This window comes from Labrus bergylta, chromosome 5 (genome assembly GCF_963930695.1).
Source record: "Labrus bergylta chromosome 5, fLabBer1.1, whole genome shotgun sequence".
Lineage (NCBI taxonomy): Eukaryota > Metazoa > Chordata > Actinopteri > Labriformes > Labridae > Labrus > Labrus bergylta.
The window spans coordinates 17,815,646-17,842,277 of NC_089199.1; the positions used below are offsets into that span (position 1 = coordinate 17,815,646).

Genomic DNA, 26,632 nt, shown 5'->3' on the forward strand with positions numbered 1-26,632 from the left:
ACGATACTCAAGATTCTACAGTGTGTTGGGTGAGAACCACACAAACCTCTGATATACAAGATGGGTGTGTAACGACATGTAAAGCATGAGTGAGACTAGGCGGCATCTGATCTAAGAAAATGGGCCACTATTGTGTGTCAATCCTTTGGGGAAAATAAGAGGATAAGATCTCTCTCACTCTCTCAGACACACACACACACACACACACACACACACACACACACACACACACACACACACACACGCTCATTGTCTTTATCTCTCAGACATCTGGCTTCATTCACAACTGACAGCTCCAACTGTGTTGCGTCTGCAGCTTTTTCTTCTTCTTTCCTTTCCTCTTCTCCCACCCTTCCCCTCATCTCTCTCCTCTCCCCTTCTTTCAATCAATAGGAATCATTCATTCAAAAGCATATTACCATCCCCTAAATCAGATGCAGATGCACCCTGTCAATCCTGTGATATTCTCTCCGGGCCAAGCATGCTGTCAGTCAAAATGTAAGAGGCGGGGGGGAGTTTGATTAACCTGCATCTATCCATTGCAGCTGATCAGCTGCTTATTGTTTGTCAATGTCTCTCACTGCCTTCCTTTTAGTTTTACAATCAGAGACACTTAGTAAGTGTAGACAATCATATATAGGTATTAAACACAGTCAGAGGTGGATTCAGGTCGCCATAATGTAAAGCACTTTCTAAGTTTAACACTGAAACTAGATGATAAAACTAAATGGATGTTTGTTTTTCATAAAGTAAAACTCATAACTGTCAGTATTACAGTTTCAATACAGACAAAACAAGAAATATCAGTACGATAATGTTAACAAGGTCAACGCTGCTTTTAGGGGTTCTATGAGTTTTTCTTTGTTGAGTTAGTAAAGCCCCACAGTGTATTTGAAGCTCCCTGATCAAAAGGCAGTGTGGATGTTTCAGTCAACCTCTACTTTTAATTACAAACAAAGAGGGGGAGAATGGAGGAAAGATGTTAAGAAGAGGTGGGCGATGATCGGCGGGCCTGCACACTGACAGGCTGAGTGAGAGAGTGCCTCCAGCTCTCAAATAATGGACCAGGACTGCTTTAGGGCCAAAAAGCTCAATTTATTGTGCTTACCTAATCTTGAAATTTATGGACAAAAAAATGCATTCTAACCAGTGAGTAATGAAGAACTGTTCAACCCACGGGGCACACATTTTATATAATAGTGTTTTTTCTATGATTAATGATGTATTAACTGATTATTATTTATTCCAATGAAGCTGAAATAACAGAGTATCCAGTATAGTTTAGGCCTGCAGTAAAAAAAAATGTTCTCAAACTTGACAGAATAACAGTCATCTTGTTTCCCTGCCTCAGGCAAAACTCCATTCATTTCTGGGAACACAACTTGTTTTTGTCCTCAGACAGCCCGACAGCTGGTCAAAATCCGACAGGAGACACTCTGTCCTCTTTTTCACACTCTGGATATTAAGGTGATATGGAAAGAATCTAACATCACATCTGAAAAACGTTAAAAACTGCGTAAGGAAAATTAAATCAGCTACAATTGTTTCCTGGGAATCTGAGGCTTGGAATAATTGTATTGAGAAAAACTGGGTACAGATTTACAAGAGGTGCTGGACCCACTGCTGGAGGGTTTGTACAGTATGCCTCAACAGATAGGAACTGTTGCAACAACCTGGCAGCACAGCAGTTACTAAACGGAAGCAGTTACAAAGCAGATTATGTTGTCTGTCTTCAGTACGTGTGTGTGTGTTGGTAGATCTCGGCTGGGAGTCATGGCGTCCAACAGGCAGGTCCATCTGTCACTGGGGCGACAGTGCCTGCTGACCATAGGGAACTGACAGACGGTCCCTTAGGAGTGAAAGGCTCACATCAGCTGAGAACATCAGCAGCCACGATGTGACAGCCCAGCAGAGCACAGCTTTATTTTGCCTGTGTGTGTGTAAACAGTGAACTAGAAACGTGACAGAGGACCACAGCAATGTGACTAAAATCAATGGAGAAAGAGTGCATGCAAAAAGTAAAAAAATAAAGAAAAAAGGATGGAACATCATATTTTTCTTGCAATGAAAGCAATGCTGCTCTTTAAAGAAGAAAGTCTGAAAAATCTAAAAAAAAAAAAAAAAAAAAAAAAAAAAAAAAGATGTGTTGTGGCTTCCTTCTTGTGTGGCAGGGGTGAAATCCCCTCCTCCCACTATAGCACACATACCCTGAGGAGACCCCCGAGGAGATTATCTGCAGAGCATTGCCATAGAAACAAAGGATGGTGGAACAGAGATTTACATTCTGCCCAATAGCTGTGGAGTTGTGAAGATCAGCCGTGGGGTTGAAGGGGAGAAAAGAAAGCTCACCTTTTCCCTGTGCAACAAGCTGTGATCCAAAAGGCACAAGCCTCCAGTGAGCCCAAAAATGAGCTGGGGTACAATGTGGGTACCAAGTGGGCAACCCGTTCCCTCATCATTGCTCTTCAAGCTGTGACGCTTTCCGTTATGATGCCAACGGAAAGTGCAGTCAGCAGAATTTTTAATGCGAAGTGGGCAAAGATATGATGCTTCCTGCCCATACAGTGAATTGATTTCCTGCTTCTGTCTGTGCAGGGACTCCTCGTCACCGTTTATGCCTTCCTAATGGCTGTGAACAAGACATTTCACATTATACAACCTTTATGACTGTGCATGCCGGTAAATGTGTGTTTGTTTATGTGGGTTATCCAAGTTCACATAATTGTATTTGTGCCTATCAGTGTGTGTCCTCAAAGTGCACTGATCCGATGGACGGAGTGCTTTTTGACAGGAGGCATTTACAAGCTGTTGCGCGCCTGTATGCCAAAAAGAGCTCTCTACTGTGGCGCTGATCCACTTGGTGTTTCTACCCTCTTTAACCTGCACGTCCAAGAAAAACTAAAAGTAAACACACATTTCAGCACAGTGTCTGTCTTTAAGGGGACAATAGATCTCTTTTAAACCGCACTTTAAGGCAAAGAAGGGAAATGCAAACCAACGTAATGAGAAGAAAAACTCACCTCTACCTAAACACTGTGGATGTATGCTCCTGTTCAAGTAGCCTGAAAGTAATCGCTGATCTTGGACATGTCTTTGGGTATTTACTCAAAGGGGATAGAGTCGCAAAGGTTCATCAGATATATTGGCATCTGCAAAAGAGTTTAACATCTCTCCTCTGTGTCTGTCCGTAAACCTGCCATTGGTCTCTCCGCTGGCTGTTCGGGCGTAAAGTAAAAGGTCCATGTCTCATTTGGTGCGAGGCCTGATTGCCCGGCCGGGACTAACGTGTCTTTGGTTGATTGATGAGTCATGCGTAGGGGGGAGAGAGAGAGAGAGGAAAGGGGAGAGAGAAAAGTGTGGAAAGCATAGCATCATGGGGGTTTATACGCTGCTCTTTCATCATCTCTTGGAGCCTCTGACATCCTTCTATCTTCTGTTTTTCCTCCTCTCCCTTCATGCACTTTTCCATCCATTTTCTAATACGTAGCTACAGTTGCTGCACTCTATCAGAAATTCCCTTGCATTCATCTGTACCTGCCAGGCCTTACAAACAGGTAAGACATATTGAGTAGAAGGCGACCCTACATCCTTCCTGAAATAAATGGGCTTTCTGTTTTAGTTTTTTTTTTTATTTATAGCTGACTAATGACACAGGCTGCTGGGGTAGCAGCACAAATTCTACACCCAAACAAGTTTTCGCTGACAAAAGGCTCTAAAGCAGGTGTGTGTGTCCCTCGAGACGCTGCAACATCCACACACCTTTTTTTTTAAAGGGAACAGAGGAAATTAGCTTCTGTGCTATGGCAAGACCTCCGGGGCTAAAATGAGTTATGCCAGCGCATCAGTGGGGGCAGCAGAAGACTGGCAGGGGAAAATGAGCACATTAGAGAAGTGTAATTAGACAAATGAAAGAACGATGTATCACGAAACACAGAGCACATTGAAGTAATAAATCAGGCCTGTGTGCTTACAAGCAGTAAAAAGCTCGAAGTACAAAATGTAAGAAGTGTTTTTTGTAAGCTAAACCTATAACACACTGACAGTCTCATAACCTGAAACTCTAACCTGAGGGTGTTTTTTTGTGTATTAACTTGCTAAAGAGGTTATTCACACATATAATGAAGCTTGCTTAGGCAAAGATGATGAAAGCAAAATGCCTCGAATGACAGACACACTGCCAGGTTTTCACCCGGAGCGCCAAGAATTGTGCTTTCTTCTGGTGTGGACTGAAAACACACGTTCACATTTCCACACAGGCTGACGTGCTCGCACACTGTGAGAAAGACAGTGAGAGAAGGAGTGAGGGGTTCACTGTTGCACAGAGCCGCTTTAACAAGTGTGAGTCTTCATGCACTGGTCCTCCGGGACTGGCTCCAGATCTCACGTGGGCGAGCTGGTGTGAAACTACATGCCAGCAGAGAGGGGGAATGGGAACAGAAAAAAAAGGGGGGATGGAATGGTGTAGCAGGAGTGGATCTCCACTAATTAAGACTGTACAAGGGTCTTTGTGGCTCAAATCTTTAATTGGGTGCACAGTTTTCCATATTGGAGGCTGACACCGATTGTGCGGATGTATGAGTATGTACAGGCAGAAGCTGTGTTTGCCCAGGGAAGACATGATTCTTGACGGATTGAGGGAGAGTGAGAGTAAAACGAGAGCACAAGAAGGGAAAAAAAAGATGTATGTGTATGATAAGCAAAGCTGACATCAGGACCCCAATTAGAGGCCAGCATGCATTGCTGCTACCGGCGGAGTGAGCGGGAGTGAGAAAGCAGCGAGAAGTGTAAGAGCGGGAGAGTAATTAAGGCACCGTGTCTAGAAACCTTGCTTTATTGTTCTCTTGTGTCTTACTGCAACGATAGTGTGTGTGTGTGTGTGTGTGTAAATGTCAGCAACATGTATGACACATGACTGATGCTGTGTAAACGCATTGACACCTAAAGGGTCTAATGTAAACAGATTCATCAGTCGACATGAAGGAATCTGAAGGACAGGGAAATGTGTGAGTCAGAAATATAAACACACACACACAATTGTCTGCTCTATGTTGTATGCTAATGTCGTGTTTGTGTCATCACTCGAGGCTGAAAGGTGTAAATGGTAATATTTATGAATATAAAATGTTCTATAAAAAAGGATGTTGTGTAATAATGTTAAAACTCTGTGAAATGGGAAATTCTGTCAAGGTGGTCGATTGTCTTCAGTGACTGAGCGGGGGAAGTCTACAAAGTGTTTAGCTGAGAAAAGGCTGGAGGTAACTTAACAATAGTAAAGCAAATATTTGTCTCTTTCCCACTTCAATGGGCATATTTTTTAGTTTAAATAACATTCTGTCAACAAAACAATCAAAAATAGAAATTGATACAAAACTAGTTTACATTTCTGATTGCTTATCATTTTGTAGATTTGTGACACATGCACAATATTTAGCAGATTCTAGCTATATGTTATTCAACATCTGTCAATATTTTTATGACAGTTTTTTTATATAACACGGAGTAGCTGCCACTTACACCTTAATGGTGTCATAAAGAGCATTAAGCAGACCTTTCTTCTCTTATAAATCAGAAGGTGAACTGTAGTATTTTCTCTATGATCATATTTTTTTGGATGCTCTTGGTCTTTAATTGGGATTTGGTCTCAAATTGTATTGTTTCTCTTGGTTGACAGCACTTTGGTCAACATTGAGTTGCTGTGCTTTAGAAATACACTTGACTTGACTTAATCCCCATGAAGTGAAACAAAGTCCTACAATAAACAACATGATTTTTCTGGCTTTCGATTTGGTTTCCTGTGCTTGTTCCTAACCTGCCTGGCACTATCCAAACAGAACCTTAAACAGGATCAATCCGACTATAAAAAGCAGACAGTAACTCTGGTTCAATCAAAACGCTCCGTATGCCCACATTTCTGTAAGCTCAGTGCCATTTCTTCTACCACAGTCATATCCATCTCTCTGTGGCTATCGAAGCCTGATGCTACGTTTACAAAGGCAGGCTAATCTCCATTCTGTTTTATTGACAGCCCATTATGCCCCTGCCTATGATGAGGCTGTATCACTTTGTTGGCTTGTGTACACTAGCAGGATGAAGAAATGCTACTCATTAGCAGAAGCCAGTGAGGGGGAGTGTTTGATCAGTGTGTGTGGAGAGAGTGGGTGTGTGTCAAGAAGCGAGACAAAGCAAGAGTGCGACAACATGCAGAAAGATACGGAGCTACAAATTGAGACAGAATCACACATGTAGATCAAAAGACGGATGAGAACACATGTTGACTTGCCTGCCATTTATCTGACCAATTTTCCTTGACAGTTCTGAGCACTTAACCCAACAGAGGAGATAAACGACACGCGTGCTCCCCAAAAACACACAAAAACCTTTTAGTTTGAACTAATAGGCCCCAAAGCACAGCTATGGACAGTCTGACAGAGAAAATAGTCCAATTACTTGTATCACACAGTGCATTTAGAGCTCTGGAGGTCTGTGAGTCGGAGGGGGATTGAAGGGAAAATACAGAAATTCAATCATTTCAGTTTTAGCCTCCATTCACAGTTTCTTTGTTTCCATTTAGGGCTCGGGTGCGACAGTGACTTTCAATCAGAAACCATGACAGAAGTTGGGTTTTGGTTCATGTTGAATGGCAGTAATAAGATGGCGATGCACTCTTTTCTTGTTGAGTTGACATTGAACAAATAGCAATGAATATGTAAGCTAATAATAGAAAATGTCACTGACTTCAGCTCATACAAAGACAGATAGCCTTGTGGGTGGCTGTAATGCAAGCCGGCACCGCTGATGGAACCTTTCAAGCTTTGATATGGGAGGACTATAAAATCTTAAAATAAACTAGACATGCTGTCAACCCACAAACATGGCAGAAAAGCAGAGGAGTGAATAAGAACCTAGGCTTAGAAATAGAAAGAGACGCAAATTCAGCCTTTGACCTGGAACTTAACCTTAGTTTCTTTGCTATAATTACCCTTCTTAGGTCATCCTACCCTCCTTTTTATCTTTCCTTCTCAAACAGCAATAATATTCCGTCTGCCAATAGCTCTCAGCATAAACACCTCACTCTCTCTTTCCACTTCTTCTGGGGCTCCTTTCCCCCTTCCATAATTATCCCTCTATCTCGCCTTCTGTGCAATCACTTTTTCTTCCAACCTTTATTTACATGAATAAATAATTTGTGTGTGTCAATAAAAGAGCTCTCTGTGAGCTGGAACAGCCTGTAAGGCAGAAACTTCATAAGAACAACATCATAAGAAAGGTTTGTTGTTTTTTTTTCCACATTACTTAAACATATGGGCACTAGATCAGAATCTGCCACATAACTCACTCTTCTCCTCATCTTCCTCGTCTCCATCTGCTCCCATCAATTACAACACAAATGACACATTCAGTGGGACAACATATGGGAAGATCAGCCTCCACTCACCTCTCTGCACCAGCATGGTGACCTCGCTGCCTTTGGGACACTTGCTTAGCAGGTCGACCACCTGGTTGTGAGACATGCTCTGCACGTTTCTCTTGTTCACCTCCATGATGATGTCGCCCTCCTTGAGGCCGCGGCAGCGTGGGTAATCCACAATCTGCTTCACCCGCTGCCCTCCTCCTCCGGGACTGTCGGCGATGGTGAACCCGAAGCCCTTGTCTCCTTTCTCCATGTGTACAGTGATGAGTTCTGGTTGTGTTGCGATAGATGAAGCCAGGGTGACCGAGTCGCTGGGGTAGCCGTGCTGGGAAGAGGTATCAGACGCCCCCTCCGCTGAGGGGCTGTGGGGTCGAGGGAGGCCGTTCAGGGGTGCCCCGCCGTTAATCGTGCCGTTGTTGTTGTTCTGACTCCCGTGGCTGGAAGGCGAGTCGTAGCTGTTGGGGTGCTCCTGGCCATTTACAATGATGGGGTCTTTGTTTTCCAGAATGGCCACTGAGGTAACCAGGCTGGTGTTGGGGTCATCTGGGTCAAAAGGCAGAGGGTAGCCACGGCAAAGCTCTAAATTGACCATGGAGCCAATTGGGATGGACTGGAAGATCTTCACAACTTGGGCATGGGTGTAGCCTAGCACACATGTGTCATTGACACTCACGATCACGTCACCTTAGCAAGAAAGATAAGGGAGAAGTTCATTTGATTTTTTAGAAAACGAATTCACAAGTTTCAGCTATTTTATACGATGAAAAATTTAAGCTTTATATATGCAAAGACATTTCTTTGATAGTGTTGTTTTGCATTGGAAGAACTTAACTCATTCATTAGATAAAGCTTTTCAGTTTGATAAAAGATTATGCTTACTTATTTTTTACACAGTGCTTTCACACAAGGACCATTCAGAAATCATAACTGTAACAACACATAAAAAAACCCTGTACTCCTTTTTCTTTTAACTTTTTATCATGTCTAGTTCACTAACCAGTCTCCATTTTGCCATCAAGGGCAGCAGGTCCATCCAGGACCAGGCTCTTGATCTGCAGGAACTCGTCCGGCTCGTCCCCTCCCACCACGGTGAAACCGAACCCCCGACGACTCTTTTTCAGCTTGGTGTTGATGAAAGTCCCGTTCAGCTCGGATCGGTTTCGAGTAAAGAAAGGCTTCCCTCCTGATCACACAAGCACAAATGTGATTAAAACGGGATCAATCTGATTTACTGCATTAGCAAAACCTGCATTAGAGTTTACATGTCACTCTAGGTGCTAATACAGTTCTCAACCTCAGCCCTTAAGACTCTGTGCATCTCCTGAAATCCATGAACACACAACCTTTACTCTTAGCGAACAATGCAACCATGTCAATGGATGTTGGCCAGGGCTTTCTGATGGCCCGGTCAGAGTGTTCTGTTCAAGAATCAGGTAAAGCGAGAGGTTGCTGGCTGTCGTGTATCAAAACCTGTTGTATAATGTAAAATAATTCAGACTCTACAGCTCAACAATTGCTGCCGTAAAAGAGTAACTTGAATTCAGAAAATCTGGAAACTGTATTTGACTGCATAATCTCTCTCTCTTTTTTCCAGCCAGTTAGCTGTAAAAAAGATGTAAATGATACCCATAAAGGCTTCTAGAGTGATACCGTATTTTTGCTGACTGAAGCTTTATTGATTACTGGTACTTATAAGTGCATGAAATCAAAGGCTTTGTTCGGAAACAGCATCTAAAACAGATTGCCAGGGAAGTAAAACATCAAAAGAAGAAGTATAAAGAGCATACATTTTTCATTCAGGTGCAAAGATTATACAATTCTAGACTCTCGAGCGCCTCTCATATGAAGCATCGTCTTCACCTTAAATGGTGGTTTTGTAATACAGATAAGGCAGTGAGGCAATACATTATGATCATCACAGAAACACATTTTGTAATGCTCTTAAAGCAGGAGAACTGATAAAACACTGCAATTATCACCCAATTACTCAGTCATCCTTATTCTTCTCGCTTCCTCTAACCTCATTATCTTGTCTTTGAGATTAAAGAGAAAAGACATGAGATGCAATCGATCTAAATCAAAAACACTGAGTAAGGTATTCATCCACTGTATTCCCTTTTAAGGAGGGGAGTAACGGGCGGGAGGGGGTTGGGGAGGGGCAGGCTAAGCTATACCTGACAAATGAAAGATATATAAGAACCATATACTACAGAAAATAACTTCACACAAGTGAAGACGGAGATGTTGGTGAAGGTAAAGGCAAGAATGAAAGTGAGAAGGAGATGGAGAGGGCGCATGTTAAGAAGAGGGGATCTCAGAGGGATGTTTGATTAGTGACCTGCAGCACCACAGCAGGTTATGCTAGTGCTGCAGCGTATTCAATGAAAAACGTATTACCCTCTGTGTCCTTGTGTTTGTGAGGTTTTTCAGTGTCTGTGTGTGTGGTTTGCTTTTGAATAGCCTTCTACAGCACAGGAGAGAAAGTGCGATAAAAGTGTGACGATAAGACAGCGAGGCAGAGATGTAAGAACAGACCAGGAAGCAGGAGAAACATGAAAGTAGGGAGATGGATAAAGAGATTTCAAATGACGCCTTGCTCTGAAGGAATGTCAAGGCCTAGGAAAGTGCAGAATAGTGAAATCTCAGAGGATGGGGGGGGGGGGGGGGGGGGTAAAGAAATAGAGCTCAAAGACAGAATGATGGACAGAACCTACAATCGAACCAAAGCAGAGAGCAGCAGGAGACGAGTCAGAAGTCAGTGAGATGGCTAATGTGGGCCATAAAACACAGAGAGCGAGGATGAGGGAGAGGGAAAAGACGGCAGACAAAGCGGCGAGGGAGAGTAAGAGGGAGAGACGGGGTGAGGCAGTTAATTCTCTGCTATGGCTGTGCTAATTAGACAAGCTGCTGGTGGGAGGCTGGTATAAAAGGAGCTGGCAACCAGGAGAAGAAAACACACAGTAATGGCTAGACGATGTGTGTATTGCTAAATGATGGGTGAAATCAAGCCATTATTTTATCTTCAAAACAAAGATGACAGGAGTTGAGAAACAACAGCAGGGTGCATATATATATATATATATATATATATATATATATATATATATATATATATATACAGTATGTTTGGTTTGTTTTTAAGAAAACATGAGCAGTGTCTTGGAAACATGTATTAAAACAGTCAATATCAGCAGGTTTTTTTGTACTTTTTAAGAAAATACGGTGGTAACTTGTATTTAGAGCATCATAGCATTATTTCTTAACTGGTTCTCCATCATGAAAACTCAAACAGGGCCTGAGGCAATGGCTCAGGAAAACAAACTACAAGAGCCAAAATTCATTTCAACTTATAATGAGTCGCTCTGGGTAACACAACCCAGAAAGTGAAGAGTAATGAGGAACTTTCCTTTTATGAAGTTTCAGGTTTTGATTCTTCAGGAAGGGGAACTTACGTTTTTGTCCCATTGCGTTGGGCACTGGAGGTCCTGTCGGAGGGTCCCTGTAGGTCTCTTGGTGGTTTGCAGCATAACTGGCCAGTGGGGCCCCTGCCAACGCTGAGTCCTCAATCCATTCTGCAACAGCAAGAGGCACATGTTCTCTAGACGGCGTCTAAACGGGTACACAGCTGCCCTACTTGTGCAAGAAACCGGGCCTGCGGGCTCCGGGGCATTTTGGCATACTGTACTATGTTTCTGGGAAAAGGTATTTGACTTTCCATGAAGCGGGATGTCTATTTATTTAAAAACTCACCTCCAAAATGTAAGGGTTCATTTACTCTAACTATCAAGATAAGACCTGAAACATACATTTCAGATTCCAATCTTCTTAAGGGTGCAACTTCAGGGATAATAGGTCACCGAAACTTTCCACAGATCTTCCAATTGAATAATAATAGAGTCCTGCGAAAATAGAGCTGCCCATGACTTCAAAATAGATTCCATCTTTGACTGATCACCTTGTTACAGCATCAAGGCACCGATCAGACTACCAAAAACACCTCATTAATATTATAAACAGTGACACGGAATCAATGCGGAAGTGGGAAAAATGGTTAAAAACACCGCTTGAAGGTATTGAGCTGATTTTAAGCGATTGAGCCTTCAGACGAGGGGAAAGTCAGCAGGTAATCGAATGGCGGAGAATGATTTCTGCTGAATGAGCAGAAGGTGGAGCGTGATAGCAGAGTCTCCATGTGGGTCGGCCTGCATTTACAACTAATCTCTCCGCGGGGCGTCCTGAGAATGTATAAAGTTAAAGACAGGAAACAGGAGCGACCTAAGGTGACCAGTTGGTTGGGTTTTGGCAGAAGTTTGAGCTAAAACATTACTCTTGTTACTGGCAGCACTTAGTGCTTTGTTATGTGACAACAATTAGGAGAAAGAGGCTCTTTAGGAAGTTCAATGAATTTCAGATGATGAAAAACTTACCTGTTTCTGCTTGGGATAAAAGGGTTTCAAGTTATTACAACAAATACGTATCCAGAGGCAACACAGAAAACTGAAATTAACTTCAAAAAGGCTGCATGGTACAGCCGTAAATAATAGTTATGCCTTTATGGAAGGTCACTTAGCAAATCATAAGGCAGCAGCGGGCGACACCAAGGACTGAAGCAGTAAGATATAGGCAGTAAGACACACTCTCACTCACATACAGAGGCATTTGCAGGCAGCTCAGTCACACACACATGGATAGAAAGAAAGGAAATGACGCCCTTGGCGGGGGCTTGTGAACGAACCTCGGATGTAGCGCTCACCTTCAGGTGGCTGCTGGCTCTGGGGCTGAGGCTGCTGCTGCTCCAGCTGCCTGCGCCTCTTAGTCTCCAACACTGGATTCTCATACTGGGTCTTTCTGTTGATATGACTTTGGGACGGTGAGAGGGGAGATGAGGTGTAGATGAAGGTTGCATAATAAAAATGGAGGGGCAAAGGGATGCATGATAGGAAGGAATAGGGAGTAGGAATAGAAACCAGGATGTAGGACAAGAAGTAAATATCAACGGGAAAGCGGAGCATAGCAGGGAGGGAAAACAGGAGAGGAGAGGAGAAGGTAACAGAAAAGAGAGATAGGGCCAAGAGGAGGGAGGAGAGACATGGCAACAAGAGTTGATTAATATACAGTTTCCACATTATACATGCATACTTACACAAGAGTCCTGATGCATGACACATTCAAACCTCAACATCACATTAAAAAAAATAGCATTTTCATGATGGCTTAATTCACAAACAATAAACATTTTCCTGACAACCTACCATTACAGAGAAATTACAGCTGAAAGCACCACATTACGTAGCAAATGAATGTAATGGTGAATAGTAGTGTACAAATATTGCAGAGACAAAGAGGAAGAAAATAGAAATGCCACAGCCCTGCGCCCCAGGTGCTGCTTTGAACAACATCAAAAACCAATGAAACATATTCTGAGGCTGAGGGGCTTCACACAAGATGACACACACACACACACACACACACACACACACACACACACACACACACACACACACACACACACACACACACACACACACACACACACACACACACACACACACACACACACACACACACACACACACACACACACACACACACACACACACACACACACACACACACACACACACACACAAAGTGGCTTCACGTTTCCCCAAATGATAATGACACAAACAAAATGACCTACATTTTCTGGCACACAAAAGACCAAAATAGCTGAAAGGAAATCATGTGATGTCTTACAGCTGAACTGTGCAAACATTACAGATGATCCAATTTACAGAAAGGTCAAGGGTTTCTTTGGTTAGAACGAACGTGTGTGAAAGCAGTCATATTTATGTTCCAAGAAGAAGAATGCAAAGTGCTCATTCCTTCTTCTTTCTGCATGTGTGAAACATTTTGTATGAGCATAGTGTGCACCCTTGTGTGGCCGCCACACATGCTGTATGTCACTTACTCAACGTAGTAGACCCCATACACTGGATCGTCTATTTTCTCCCATCCCGGTGGAAGTTCTAAAAAAAAAAAAAAAGAAGAAGAGAGAATGAGCCAGAGAAAAACAAGGCAAAACTCAAGCTGTGAAGTTACTAGAGACCATGTATTGAGCCATCAGAGGTAAGGCGAGGAGAGACCTTTCTCCTCTCCATTGTGTCTGCCTGTCAGTCGGTCTCAGAGGCATAAGTGACTCAACAGCTTCACAAGCTGCCTGTTTGCCCCCACTGTCCCCTTACACTGCTGACATTTCCACACATTAGATTAGAACAGAGCGAGGCCCCCTCGAGCAAAGATGGATGGATGAATGGTGAGATGAAAGAAGGCAGGAGAGAGAGGTGGTGAAAGGGTCAGAGAGGTAGGACAGAAAGTGCACGCGCGCGGGGAGGGGGGGACTAAATGTGAAAGACAGGTAAAGGTGAGATGAGGGGAGGGAGGGAGATATAATCCAGACTAAGAACTAAATAAAGCACACACTAAAAAATATATAAGAAAGGTTTGAGGTTGATAATGTAGAAGACAAAATGAGAAAATGATTGATTGTTGTTTTTGAAGGATGACATGTTACTTGTTTTCTTTTCCCAAAAGAAATGACAGTAGTCCAAAGAAGAGAACAAAGGCACATTTCCAATCAAGTCTATGGCCTTCTTAGTGAAAAACCTGCCCCTTTCTTAACAAACTGTACTGTGGCTGTTGTATCCCTGGTTATGGTTGCCTTCTTTTTTCATGACTACAGCCTCTGTTTGTGTGTGTGACCTGACTTGACCTGTGCCAGTTCCTGCTTTTCCTCTTGAACTGAACCCTTGACTTGCCTGAAAACATACTTCAATCGATGGGGTCATAATGTCAGAAGACACTTCTGAAGACAAAAGTCAAATTCATCGTAATTTGAATAAAACTGGGTCCACTTCAGCAGCCTGTGCCAGGCTGATGGTGCAATTTATTCTGTTTCCACTGCATTTGCCAGAGAGAATGATGTCATTATCTCCAGCAGAGCTGTCTGATTCAGCTCTATATTTTGATTAGAGAAGCATTGATTATTGGCTGGCCTCCACGTTAAAAATGTCAGAAGATTATAATTGGCTACAAACACAGATTGTCCAATAGTCCTCTCCTGCAATGTATCAGTTTTACATATTATTACCCTCAGCCAATTAAGCCTCACCCTGTGTGCAAGTAGATGGTAATTACAATCATCCAGCTTGGAGAGCCTCCCTCTGCTTTCTAATGAGGAGGTCCGTTTGTTACGAGTGGAGTCAGCAGAAGAGGCAAAAATAGAGCCAGATGGGAATGTTTAAATTGTCCGTACTTGATTCACATAACTACAGAATGCAGTTTGTCTGACTGGGAAGCTAAGGACAAATCTGCAAACCAAGTCATCAATTTGATCCATGTAAACAACTCTAGAGTTATTATTTCATGTTTCTACATGTCTATTGCAGCTAATACAAAGAAATAAATATGCAGCAAAAAGGGAATGCAAGGTAACAGCGGTAGTGTTGCAGCACAAGGTGAACCTCAGAGAAGGCATGGTAAATTATCATTCAGATGTTTTGAACTGGAACATTAAATGGAATGCAGTCCCGCCTCGCCTCGCGCAAAATTTTAATCACCCACTTGATTTCACACAGCACTAGTTCCGCTCCAGGAGGAGCACCTGTTTGTGTGTGTGAGTGAGCGTGTTTGTGTGTGACAGCAAAAAGGTCGTTTTTTTTCTTTTCAAAATCTTGACAATACGGTATATATTCCAGAGGGAGGAAAACACATATGAGAAAGACAAAGAGAAATCTGTCGCTAATTAAGCAGCGTTTTCTCTCTCACCCTGTATCCCTTCTCCCACGTAAGACCTTCCAGAACATATTGTGAATTCAAGCAGGTGTCAAGCCTGATGAATTACATTTTCAGTTTGCATCTCATATTCTTGATGCAACGCTGTGATTGATTTCTCTTGTGTAAGCATATACTACAGAGAGGAACTATATGTGTGTGTGTGTTGTGTTAGAATTAGTGCATGTATGTGCCTGCGCTCATAAAACACTTGAGTCTGCTTCTCCTTAGAGAACTGAGTTAATTGCATTCTGTTGCCCACTTGTATTGGATTGTGCTGATCGATAACTATTGAACATGTTCATCCAGTGGAGGGCTGTCTCACAGGCGGGGGGACTCGTCTGATGGTCATGACATGACAGCTGTTGAGGATGCTTAACGATGGGAGCTGCTAACAAGGTGGAAGACTTGCAGTTTGCTTTCACAGAGCATTGTAAACCTTTCCCCATGTGATCTTCTGTCTCTGTCCTCTTTTTAACCATTTTGGAGATAACAGCTGTCGGCTACTTCAACTGGAAAAACACTATACGAGGCTAAAAGTAGAGTAATATTACCATAATACCAATGACATCATTATTTTCGCTACAGGTCACGGTCTCCAGACACCATTTATCCTGCTAAAGCGACCAGGCTGCTGTGTCTGATAGGATAGTTAGAGCGCTGATAGGATTCAAGAAAAAAAAAGGCCTATTGTATTGTGGCTCAGACAGAGACCCATTAGGGAAAGCATCATTAGAACAATCTTCATCGGAGCAGTTGCCTCCTGTGTGTGAGATGACGGTCTGCCGACGTGGGAGTTTTTTTGTAGAGTGTCTGTGTCTGCTAGTATGTGGGTACTGTTCACAGCTGTGTTCAAGGCACATACAGAATGTGTCCTTGTTGAAAATCAAAGCTCCGTTGCTGTGGCTCATCAAGGTGAAGGTCAATTTTCTGTCAGCGTTGCATCTTGTCATAGCTAGATGGTGAGAGTCTTTGTCATAGTTATCTCTCAACAACTGACAGACGAGTCTGTATGAACAATCAGCGGTGAGTTATTATGTAGATGTGCACTATTAACCGTTGTGATCTTCATGTATCTTCATGTATGCAGTTTACACTGTTTAAAATCTGCTGACACTTTTTGAAGGGCAGAAATGAATCAGATGTTTGCAATCCCAAATGAACAGCGGTGGTGGGATGAGAAAAAGGGTTATATGTTTGTGTATGTGGTGCAAAAGATAACTTGAGATCTTACCTGGGTCATTGTCCAGCTCCTCTGTATGTACCCCTTCTACTCAGCAGATGGACAGCACAGATGCACAGGAAAGTGGTTTAAGAGAAGAAAAAAAACAAGGGAAAAGGTGCACATCTGTGAGTCACTCCACTACATCTGGCCAATGGCCTTTCTCCCCTGAGTGATTGGATCCTCGCCTAAATCTGTCAGGTAAACTAACATCTCACTTTCTGGGGATTAACGCGTCTCACCGAAACAACAACAACTGCAAGAATCACTCAATATATTTGGAAATACGGTTATTTCTGTCCTTCAGCATCAGAATCTGTTGCTGCACATCTATGTTAAAAATCTATGAACAGGCAGTAAGGACACCTCAGCGTAAGTGCTCTAATTATTATTGGAATTAGATTATGCAAAAGAGGTAATTTGTGAAGGTGTAGAGCACACTGGTCTCATCAGTGAGAGCTAAATAAAGGGGCACAGCAAACTAGTGGACCCACATCACTGCTCACTGTTTTCTGTGACTCAACAATGACACCTAAAGGCTCCTGAGGGGAACTACTACTCTAGTTTAAACCTCTCACTTTTAAATTGGGAATAAAGAATTGGAGAAACCATATTTTTTTTTTCTTAACTTAGATTTCAGTCAAATCTAGAAAAATCTTGATGGAGGTAAAGCTAGAGCCTAAACACAAGGCTAGTTACCTTGGTATATGGAGAGATGGTAACATTACTTTACCCATAAACAGGTTTTCAAGGAATTCCTGGCAAAACACCAAATAACCCTCATTACAGCATAGATATATAGATGATCTATAAGGCTTAGACATACCGTCATCTTCACATTCTTCCAGAGGTTTCTGAGGCTTGTCCAGGCACCGAGGGTCAATCCAGGAAGTTGTTTTTGTGTTGTGGCTACACAGGAAATACACACAAATTAAATGATAAAATATGAAGAATTAAAAAAAAGTTATATCCACACATCCAGCATGAAGTAAGTAGGTTTTTTTTAAGATGTTGACTGGATTTAAGAATTATAAATTGTTAAATGAAGATTTGTCTGTATTTTATGAAGTGAGTTGCATGACTTTTCAGCTAAATAACTGTTTGAATTCTTTGTTTGAGGATATGCTGGAGTCAGACGTTCTTGTGATCCATTGATGGGAAACATAAAAGTCAACACAACTCAAATTCAGTTCTGTCATCTTTATCCACAAAACAAGAGCCCAAACTAAAAACAGAGAACACTGTATCAATTGTAAGAGGAAAAGCTCTTCTACTATTTATTTGAAACACAGACAGGGGCCTTTGGATGGTAAAGCTATAACAGAAAAGGACTATCCTTAAAGACTGTTCATAAATTAACAACAGAAATTCTGAAGGTTACGTTATTTGTTACAAATACTCTGCAAATGATGGTTTAGTTTTAATCAAGGCCTCAGAACAGATATCTGCTCATGGATGTTGTCACTCAACTGCAAGCCCTTAATACCTGGGCCATGCTCCCAGATGCTTTATGGCTGTTTCTATTGAACCCACAGCAGATAGAATTCAGGTTTTTCTTTTCATTAAAGCAGAAACATGAATATATAAACAGAATGGGTTATACCGGGTTTGCCTGAGACAATGTGCTTGGTTTCTATAATTGATGTTTCAGAACAGACATTCTGATCTGCACTATATTTATTAAATTGAGAAGTTTAACATTACACCTTATGCACATATACACCACATACTCATACATGTAATATAGCTTGCTTCTTGGACTTGAATGTTAAGTTACATACTTCAATTCTGAAACATCACCTACAGACATGATGCATTAAGAGTGTATATATGTCTTGATTGGCTTACTCTATAAAGTAGACCTCTCCGTTCTCGGTGTAGGCCATCTCCCAGTTGTCAGGCAGAGGTCCCAGTGGGTCCTCGGGGGGAGGATGGCTCAGATGAGGGTGTGTCTGCTGTGTGCTCTCCGTGGTGGCCGTTGGTGAGGGGGTTATCCCAGTGTAGGGAGGTTCACTGTAGTGGGGGGCGAAGGGGCGCACCGAGTAATGAATCTCGTCTAATTCACTTGAGTCTCCTGGAGGATTCAAGCAAATGAGACGCGGTGTAAAGAACATGTTGGTGATAGTGAACACTTGAAATAACAAACACATGATCAATCACTATTGACAACTAAAAAAAAGGCTTTTGCAGAAACTATTTCTTCTCTTTTATTAAACACCTCCCAGACTGGGACACTTATTCTTAAGAGCATGACATGACGGTTGCCAGGTTGGAAATAAGACAAATTGTTTAGGATCAAGTGCACATTTCTATGTTTATAGAAAACTGCAAGGGTCCAAAAATATCAAATTTTCTGTATTTGAATAGCTAAAATATTCTCCACATGACTAACAGGGATGATTTTGCCAATGCTGTCAAAACTTCCACGATGTGAGAACTTTAAGGCTTTGAAAAAAAAAAAAAACTCTGGGTGCCATTAGCAGCCCCTTACATCAGTCCAGGAACTTTTCAAAGCTTTCACATTCAAGATTTTGGTTCAATCACAGTTACAAAACAGCATGTATTTCAGCTTTTTTCTCAACTACTTTTAACAGCCGGAAAAAAACGTTTCCTCCATCTTGGACTGCTAAGTGGGCAGTTCACACCTAGAGCCATGAAATCTGAAGTGCTATCACCTAGCTTCCTGTTTTTCTCCTTTTCACACTCACGCTCAACTAGCACCCTCAGAGCTCACACAATCACAGACGGCAAATAAACAACTTTTGGTCTCACTTCTAAAAAAAAACACATGGCAGAAACAGCTTAAAGGCTGAGTCAACCTCCTAACAATGCCTCCTGACCCACTGACATACTGGAATAGATCTGCAGTAAGTAAGTATTCAGAATCGTCGCTGAGAGGGATATTAGAAACCAAGCGCTCATGTCGGCATTAAAAATCCAAACATTTGAAAGTAATTAAGAAAATGCTTCATTCGTAAACCCAAATGACCTCCAGAGTAGAAATAAAATCATCGAGAATAATTGAAAAAGATGAAGGTTGCTCACACGTCCACAGCCTGCTTCTTACAGCCAGATGGCACTATTTTACATTTTGCCTGCATGGATACAGGCAGATGTAGTCATACCCAGAGACCACTTACTCACCAATCAAAGACGCTCTTGTATATGCAGCCCCTCACCATACAAAAGTGCTCCCTCTGCCTCTCTCTCTCTCTCCCCTTTGAGCTCTTTCTCTTACTTCTTCATTTTCTGAGCTTATCCTGCTCCCAAAAAACCTATAATCCTCCCTTCCTTCTCTTACTCTCTGTCCAATCCTTTTCAGACCGTTTGAAGCCCCACCCTCTTTCTACTTGATGTTCTGCTACCTTGCCTCCACTTTCATCCCCGCCCACTTTATCCACCTCAACTTCAACATTCTCGTTTTGTCTTCCAAACAGAGCTGCAGAAAGCAGGATCACAGTCTGGTGTTATACACTAAACTAAACAGAGCACAGCATGTTGTCGGGCTGCTGTTACAGTCGGCACTGCAAGCAGCTGCCTGTGTGCTCAACACATTCTACTCTGTCTGCTCCAGCGGAAGAAGCATGTGAGGCATCATGTCAGTGTTGTAAAACAAAAGTTAATGTACTATTATAGCTTGTGTTGTATAGAACAATAAGTCAACAATAACTGTAGATTTGGTAGAGTTTTGAGAGGACATCCAAACCTGTCTGAAATCATAGTAGTAGACAGTCTTTGTCAGTGCTAAATGTGGTGAATCATTTTGGCTGTCATCTGTGCAAAGATGCCAAAATTATTACATTTGAAGAATAGTACCAGCTTTGGAGTCCAATTCCAACTAAGTATTTCAAAGCCAAATAAATAGATATTGTGTCGTAATCCATTGGAGACAGACTCCTGTTTGGTCCTGGTTACAGAACGTGTTTGAGAGAAGTCTTGACTGACCGCCAGTTATTGGATGTCACTTCCCTTCTCACATAGTGAAAGTGTTGAGCTGAAAAAACATCTTGGTTGAACTCAACAAAGATAATGAAGACTTTTCAGACTTTTCAGTGCCCATACAAATTACATCAGACAGACAGTATTACTTTGAAAAGCTATTAAGCACTGCACCTGCATAGAGATGGAGGACTTAAGCCATGATAGATAACAAAGAAATGTAAAACAGAGCAGCAGTGGTCCAAATATCGGTTTAATCCTTATCAAAGGTCAGGACCTAAAGACCTTGGATCCTAAATGACCCATACCTAATGGTCTCTGTGATCTGGTAAATGTCCAGTGTTTAACTTTACAGTGCTAACTTTCTCTCATTGATTTGTTATCACCAAAGCATGAACAATTCAGTGACATCATCAGCGTTATTTTCTTCTACTCTTTCCTACCCACTTCCCCCCCCTCAACCCTCCAGACCCCTGTACGTACCTGTAAAGCTACTGTTCATGTCAGGGAGGTCCTCGTCGTCCTCCTGCTGCGGCTCTCCAGGCCCTATTCCAGCATTGTGCATGTCATTGTAGGACTTGGAGCGACGGGGAGTGGATGGCTGCGAGCCTGGCAGGCTACTGCTGAGCCCGTCTGGCAGTGGGGCATCACCGCCGCTACCACTATTACTAATCACTTTCCCGCCGGGGGGCTGCACCGGTGGCTTGGGGGTCCCATAATAGTTACCTAGGCAACCGAGAAGAAGACATGGAGAGGGGATTAAAAAAGAAGACAGGAACAAGACGAGGAATTTAGAAGGAGGGTTAGAGAGGAGGGGTCAAAGGGTTCTGTGCATATTGCTTTGTGATTGTGTGTGAGTTGGAGGGGGTTAAGTTTTAGCCTTTGTATGCAAATGAAGAGCCCAGCACTCTCTGTGAGAACATTCCTAGAGTGAAAACTAAAACTATTTATGATGAATGTATTTAATCATATTATTTTATTCATGATAAGCAAAAACAAAGTTCCAAACCAAGACAGCTTTGCTTTAACTTACAATGTGGTGAATATATTACTCAAATAGTATTTCACAAAACCAAAATCCCATAACTTCCCTGTGTTTACATACAGAGATAACTCCATTGTTATGGAACACTGAACAGGCTAAGTGGACACCGCAGGCACTTAATTAGGCAATATCTGAGTGAATGGAGGCGATACATGGCAGTGTTGTTGTTTACAGTCCTTCAGTATTGTTTTTTTGTAAGCAGCAAAGCAAAAGTGTTGTGTGCTGTGTAATTACTGACACGTGCCACAATAACTGAACTTTTTGCTTTTGTGGACTAGAGTTGCAGATGGTTATAAAACACATTTAGTCATAGCAGCTTTAGGTGCATACAGTGCAGAAGAAATTAAAAAACAATACAGTTGATTAATCAGACGGCTGTGATATCAGTGTGGTTGCAAAACCCTAAACGATCATGTAATGTCCCAAAAACCTGGACCTGACCTGAAACATGTTCTTGCGTTTGTGTGTCAAAGTTACGAGCTTAACGACACAGACATGTCAAACAAACAGTTACTGACAACTTCCCAGTCCATCGTTTAATCAAAATTCATCAAATCTATTTTTCATACCATTTTAGTTTTTCTTAAATGAAAGACAAATCCTCTCACGATATTGGCAGCTATACGTTTTCCAACTTCCCAACAAACTTTCCTTTTTTTTTTTTTTTTAACTTTACTCATGCTGTACCTTTGCTTCTGTTTCCCAATATGTCCGGAAGCTACTTTCAACATCCCCAGGAATACACAAACACATGTTGCTGAGGGCTATCTGACCTAAATTTATAGTGGACAGAGTGATGAAAAAGAGACTTAGAATTTTTTTATCCCAAAACTTCTCCTAAAAACACATGAATTCCAGCTGCATTGCTCAACAATGTCAACAAGTCAATGTGTAAATACAGCTTTTCTGCCCTTCAGCGTTGCATTTCTTTCAATTTGGTTGTTGACAGTCAATGCAAACAGAATCTAGAGCGAGGCATGTACTCTTTCACCTTCAGGGACGGACTGAAAAACTTGACTGTTGTCGATGGCAGGCTTGTTCTGAGCACTGGCTGAAAGTAAAGAGGGGGTGTGGTTCCCTCCTGCTGGGCCAGCAGGTGCACCTGTCAAAAAGAATGCTGAGTGGCCTGGTCTGGGACACAGCACTTCTACTTTTTTATAATATACACTGGATGGTCAGGTTTAAGTGCTGGTACAGTGTGCATTATTGTTTATATAAAAGCTTGCATTTCTACTTTCTGCCTGTCAAAGCATCCAGTGCATTTGTGTTAATAAAGCATAACCGTATCTATATGCAAATGGCTTACTGCCATTATTGCTCAAGTTCTAGATACCCTGAACTTAAAATACGAGCTATTATAGTACCAAAGTCAATTTATGCAATATCAGCAAAACACGAAAATGATGTCACACCCTCTATGTTGGGCCAAGTATTCATAATTTTTTATGGAAGAGAAAAATAAAGAGAAAATTGACCCTGTGATGCACGAGCAAAGTGGGCCAAGTGATTCAAGGTAAACTTCCACCAAAAAGCAGACTAAGCAGGTGCAAACATCTGGTTGACCTATAATGATCCCTACTTCTCCTCAGGTATGAGTAGTTCGCAAACCCACAAAACAGAAAACACATCAACTGAAGTAACATACTATACACCAGGCAAAATGTGTGATATCTTGATTTACCTTCATATGTTCCAATCTCTAATAAGGTCCCACTTTTCTCCAACTCCAGGAAGTCCTCCACCGAGAGGAAGTTGTAGTCTACCCCAGTAACTTCTCCTTCTCTGGGGGCACGGGTTGTACCTAGAAGTCAGAACAGAGACAGAGGGGGAGTTAGAGAAAAACATGAATAAGACAGAATACAACTACATTTGTATTCACAAGAGTCTTCTCAGCTTCTTTGATTTACCAAGCTTAGTTGTAACTACCGACTACTGATATTGCAACAATTTACTCGCTTCACTTCCCCCAAAAAAATTAAAACAAGGAATGTGGAGAGAAAAAGAAAATAATGTAAAAGCTGATTATCCAAAGGCAGAAGATCCATTAATGCATTCACTGCATTCACACTAAGGTAGAGTGTGAGGTATCATAGTAGCACTTTGGGGGGATCTGGCCATATGTGAGGGGGGAAAATATCTCTGTGTGTGAATGTGTGTGTGGCGGCTTGGCATGAAGCTTGTGAGATTCTAGCACCTCTCTTTAATGACTGTGGGCAGTTGGCCAGTGTGGTGTAAATGGTAAACAGCTTCACGGCAGAGACAAAGTCTTTTCTTTCTTTAACACATTCTGCCTACTTTGCCTCCTTCTATGGTTCTATCTTTACGAGCACATTTCTACTTATATCTGACTGCTGTCTAGCTCTCCTTTTAGATATCTCACAAGTCTCTTTTACATGTATCCAGCTACAATAGGAGATGATTCTATCAGAGGATTAAAACTGTATAAATTAAAGTATCTAGACAGTTCCAGCTCATAGCAAATCACCTTTCTGATCTCAATCATTCTTACAGGCATCTGCTTGTCGACAACAGAGGGCTTTCCATCCTTTGCTATATACCTTGTAGCTCTTCCATTTCTTGATCTATCTGTCTTATCTCCCAATCAATCTGTCTCCAGTGGGTTGGTAAGCAATACGCCAGTAAAAATAGATGTGTGGGGATGGGGGAGAGACTCCCACTGCAGCCATGTTCATGACACCGGTGATAAATCACAGATGTGCCGGTCCTAACTCAAGCAAGCATGTAGCACTCTCATGCAAGCATACAGAACATGTAAAAAGACATGGATGTTGAAGTACAGATGTCTCACATAAATCATTCTTGACAAGCATCATCCAGCTTTCCAATCAGGGTATTCCCATAAGTATTTTTTATTATAGGATCAAGTAAAGGGTCAGAAATAGACATAACATCTTCCCTCACTAGTATTCATACTTAACAGTCTACAGATATACACACTCCACTGTCTGTGATGAGACACTCATGGGACGAGAGGAAGTTGAATTCAGTCAAAGAAATCGCCTCAGAAATCTTTCAGAAAGTCAGTGAACGCAATCCAGGGCACAGAGTATTTTACAGAACCTGGACCTTGGAGGGTTCTCAGCTGATCCTGAGCATTCATCTGACTGTCAGTTTACTCCCAGCACAAAAGTGTCCATTGATTCGACTCCATTTAGACACTGCTTCTCTTAGAAAACCAAATAGGAAGTGGAATTGTGATGGTGTTTTAAAGTGGATGGAAAAGAAGTGCCTTGGCTTAGACTCAGGGGTAAGACGGTGTCAATGCTATAGGCCTGATTAATTCAATACACAAAAGCCCCATTGACCAAGCTGTGAAGTAGAGTGAGAAGGGTTGGGACAGAAAGTCGAGCATTGAGACTCTAGACTCCTAGAGTACTTAGACTTGAAAAAAAATGTAATGACAACTATCCTGGATTATGACTTTTGAAATGCAGCAGAAGAAGGAGAAGGAGTGAGACTAGCGAAGTTGAGCGTTAGCATAATCTGGCACATTAAATAAAGCCTTGGGAATTTGCTACGAGGGTGTTTGTCTAGCACTGCCTGGCTCGGGACTTAGCGGCTTCAACGTTGCAACAAGCTGAGAGAGGTTGGTGGGCGTTGAGGGAAAAAAAATCATCGTTAACATTTCAAGTAGATGATCAAGGAAAACAAGTGTTGAGATTTTGGCAGTCATACTGTCGCTCAGGGAGCACAGAGCCACTACTAGAGCATCAAAACACATGAATTCACACCAAAAGAAGCAAATGTACTGTAACCTGAAACTTAAAAACAGAGAAAGAAATGATCCAGGGCTGTATGTTCCTTTAGAAACAAAACAACAAACAAGGAAAAGAAAAAAAATGAAAGTAATTTATGTGTCTTCATGCCACTGGGTCTCTGCTGTTGCTAGGGACAACCCAGGATGGAGAGGATAAAAAGAGAGAGAAAGAGATGTGGGGAAGCTAAGTGGGGAAGTTTGTTTTCTAGTGATGATACACTCCTCTACATAGTCTCCTTTTGCTTCACAACTCCATTTCAAGTTCCATGACAGTAATATGAATGCTATTTTGGCTTATCTTAACACTAAACTTGAGCTGCATCTGAAATTGGAAGGAACTGGACATACACCACAAACTTGTTTCCGTTGGAAAGAGTCATACTTAAACAGCAATGCTACAATATTTGTCAATTATCATCCATGGGGGTGAAGACAAAGAGTTAGTTACATGAATGTAAAGCTGGATGATGCTCAGCAGTAGGCTTGGGCGATAAAACGATAACGATAAATATCACAATATCATTTTTCTCCATATAAATGTGACAAATGTTTAAAAAAGTTTGATATATTAAACCTGTAATTACGCCAAACAAACACTGGAAAAGTGGGGGAGGGTTGCTAATGCGCTAATGCCACCAGACATCAAAAAGAAGAAGAAAAAAAAGACAAACAACCAATCATGTCGCAGCAAAATAGGTGGATGCTCAAACTTGGAGTTTGGATATATTTTGGATATTTACAGTCTGACAAAAAGCAGAGTAATGTGATCTGTGTACTGAGCCGAAGACAAGTGCAGCTAAAACTGACAACACCACAAACCTTTTCCACCCTATGAAACAATATCAACCGTTAGAAAACAGCGAAGAAAATAAATGAAAAAACATCCCAAACAAGTGTTAGTGGACCCTCAGCAAGCAGCGGGCCAGTAAGTGTTACTCCCCAGCAGCAAACTGTCTTATCAGCGTTTTTCCGGCACCGTGCACTATGCTCATGATGGTGAAATGTTCGTCATGTTCTGACAATAAATAATCATTGAAACACAATAAACCATCTGGTTTCTCAACTTTCACTCGATACAAAAAAAAACAACTTTATTCTTAAAGAAAAAATGATTTGACATTTATTGTGATAATTATTGATGTCGACTGATATTACATTTTTTAATGTGATAATATTTTATGTCATATCGCCCAGGTATGGCTGGTTACATTTCTGCACATTAAAGCTAACTGCTTCATATAAAGATGTGTTTCAAGTTCAATAGAGCTCTACTTAATCATCGGTGCTGCACTTCCATCTCTACTCTATGCTTTCCCATGTCCCTTCACACAGATAAGGGCACAGTGATGAGCCACCTCTTCCCCCTGGCAATCTAGCAGAGGCTTGACTCAGATACCAACAGTCACAGAGGAGTCATATGGCCTG

At 41.8% G+C, this 26,632-nt stretch overlaps 1 protein-coding gene across 6 annotated transcripts in view; it reads right to left on the reverse strand.

Moving 5' to 3' along the window:
- magi1b (membrane associated guanylate kinase, WW and PDZ domain containing 1b) overlaps positions 1-26,632 on the reverse strand; it is a 130,439-nt gene that overhangs the window by 23,998 nt on the left and 79,809 nt on the right. For 5 of the 6 annotated variants that reach the window (XM_065955050.1, XM_065955051.1, XM_065955052.1 and 2 more), the window contains exons 3-12: positions 23,111-23,230; positions 20,868-21,110; positions 18,294-18,519; positions 17,272-17,354; positions 16,458-16,493; positions 13,362-13,419; positions 12,147-12,271; positions 10,864-10,983; positions 8,409-8,594; positions 7,436-8,095 (exon numbers count right to left, since the gene is read on the reverse strand). In XM_065955050.1, the coding sequence (XP_065811122.1) occupies positions 7,436-8,095; positions 8,409-8,594; positions 10,864-10,983; positions 12,147-12,271; positions 13,362-13,419; positions 16,458-16,493; positions 17,272-17,354; positions 18,294-18,519; positions 20,868-21,110; positions 23,111-23,230 (1,857 nt within the window). The remainder of the gene's footprint in view (positions 1-7,435; positions 8,096-8,408; positions 8,595-10,863; positions 10,984-12,146; positions 12,272-13,361; positions 13,420-16,457; positions 16,494-17,271; positions 17,355-18,293; positions 18,520-20,867; positions 21,111-23,110; positions 23,231-26,632) is intronic. The other variant, XM_029277181.2, reaches the window with a different exon arrangement.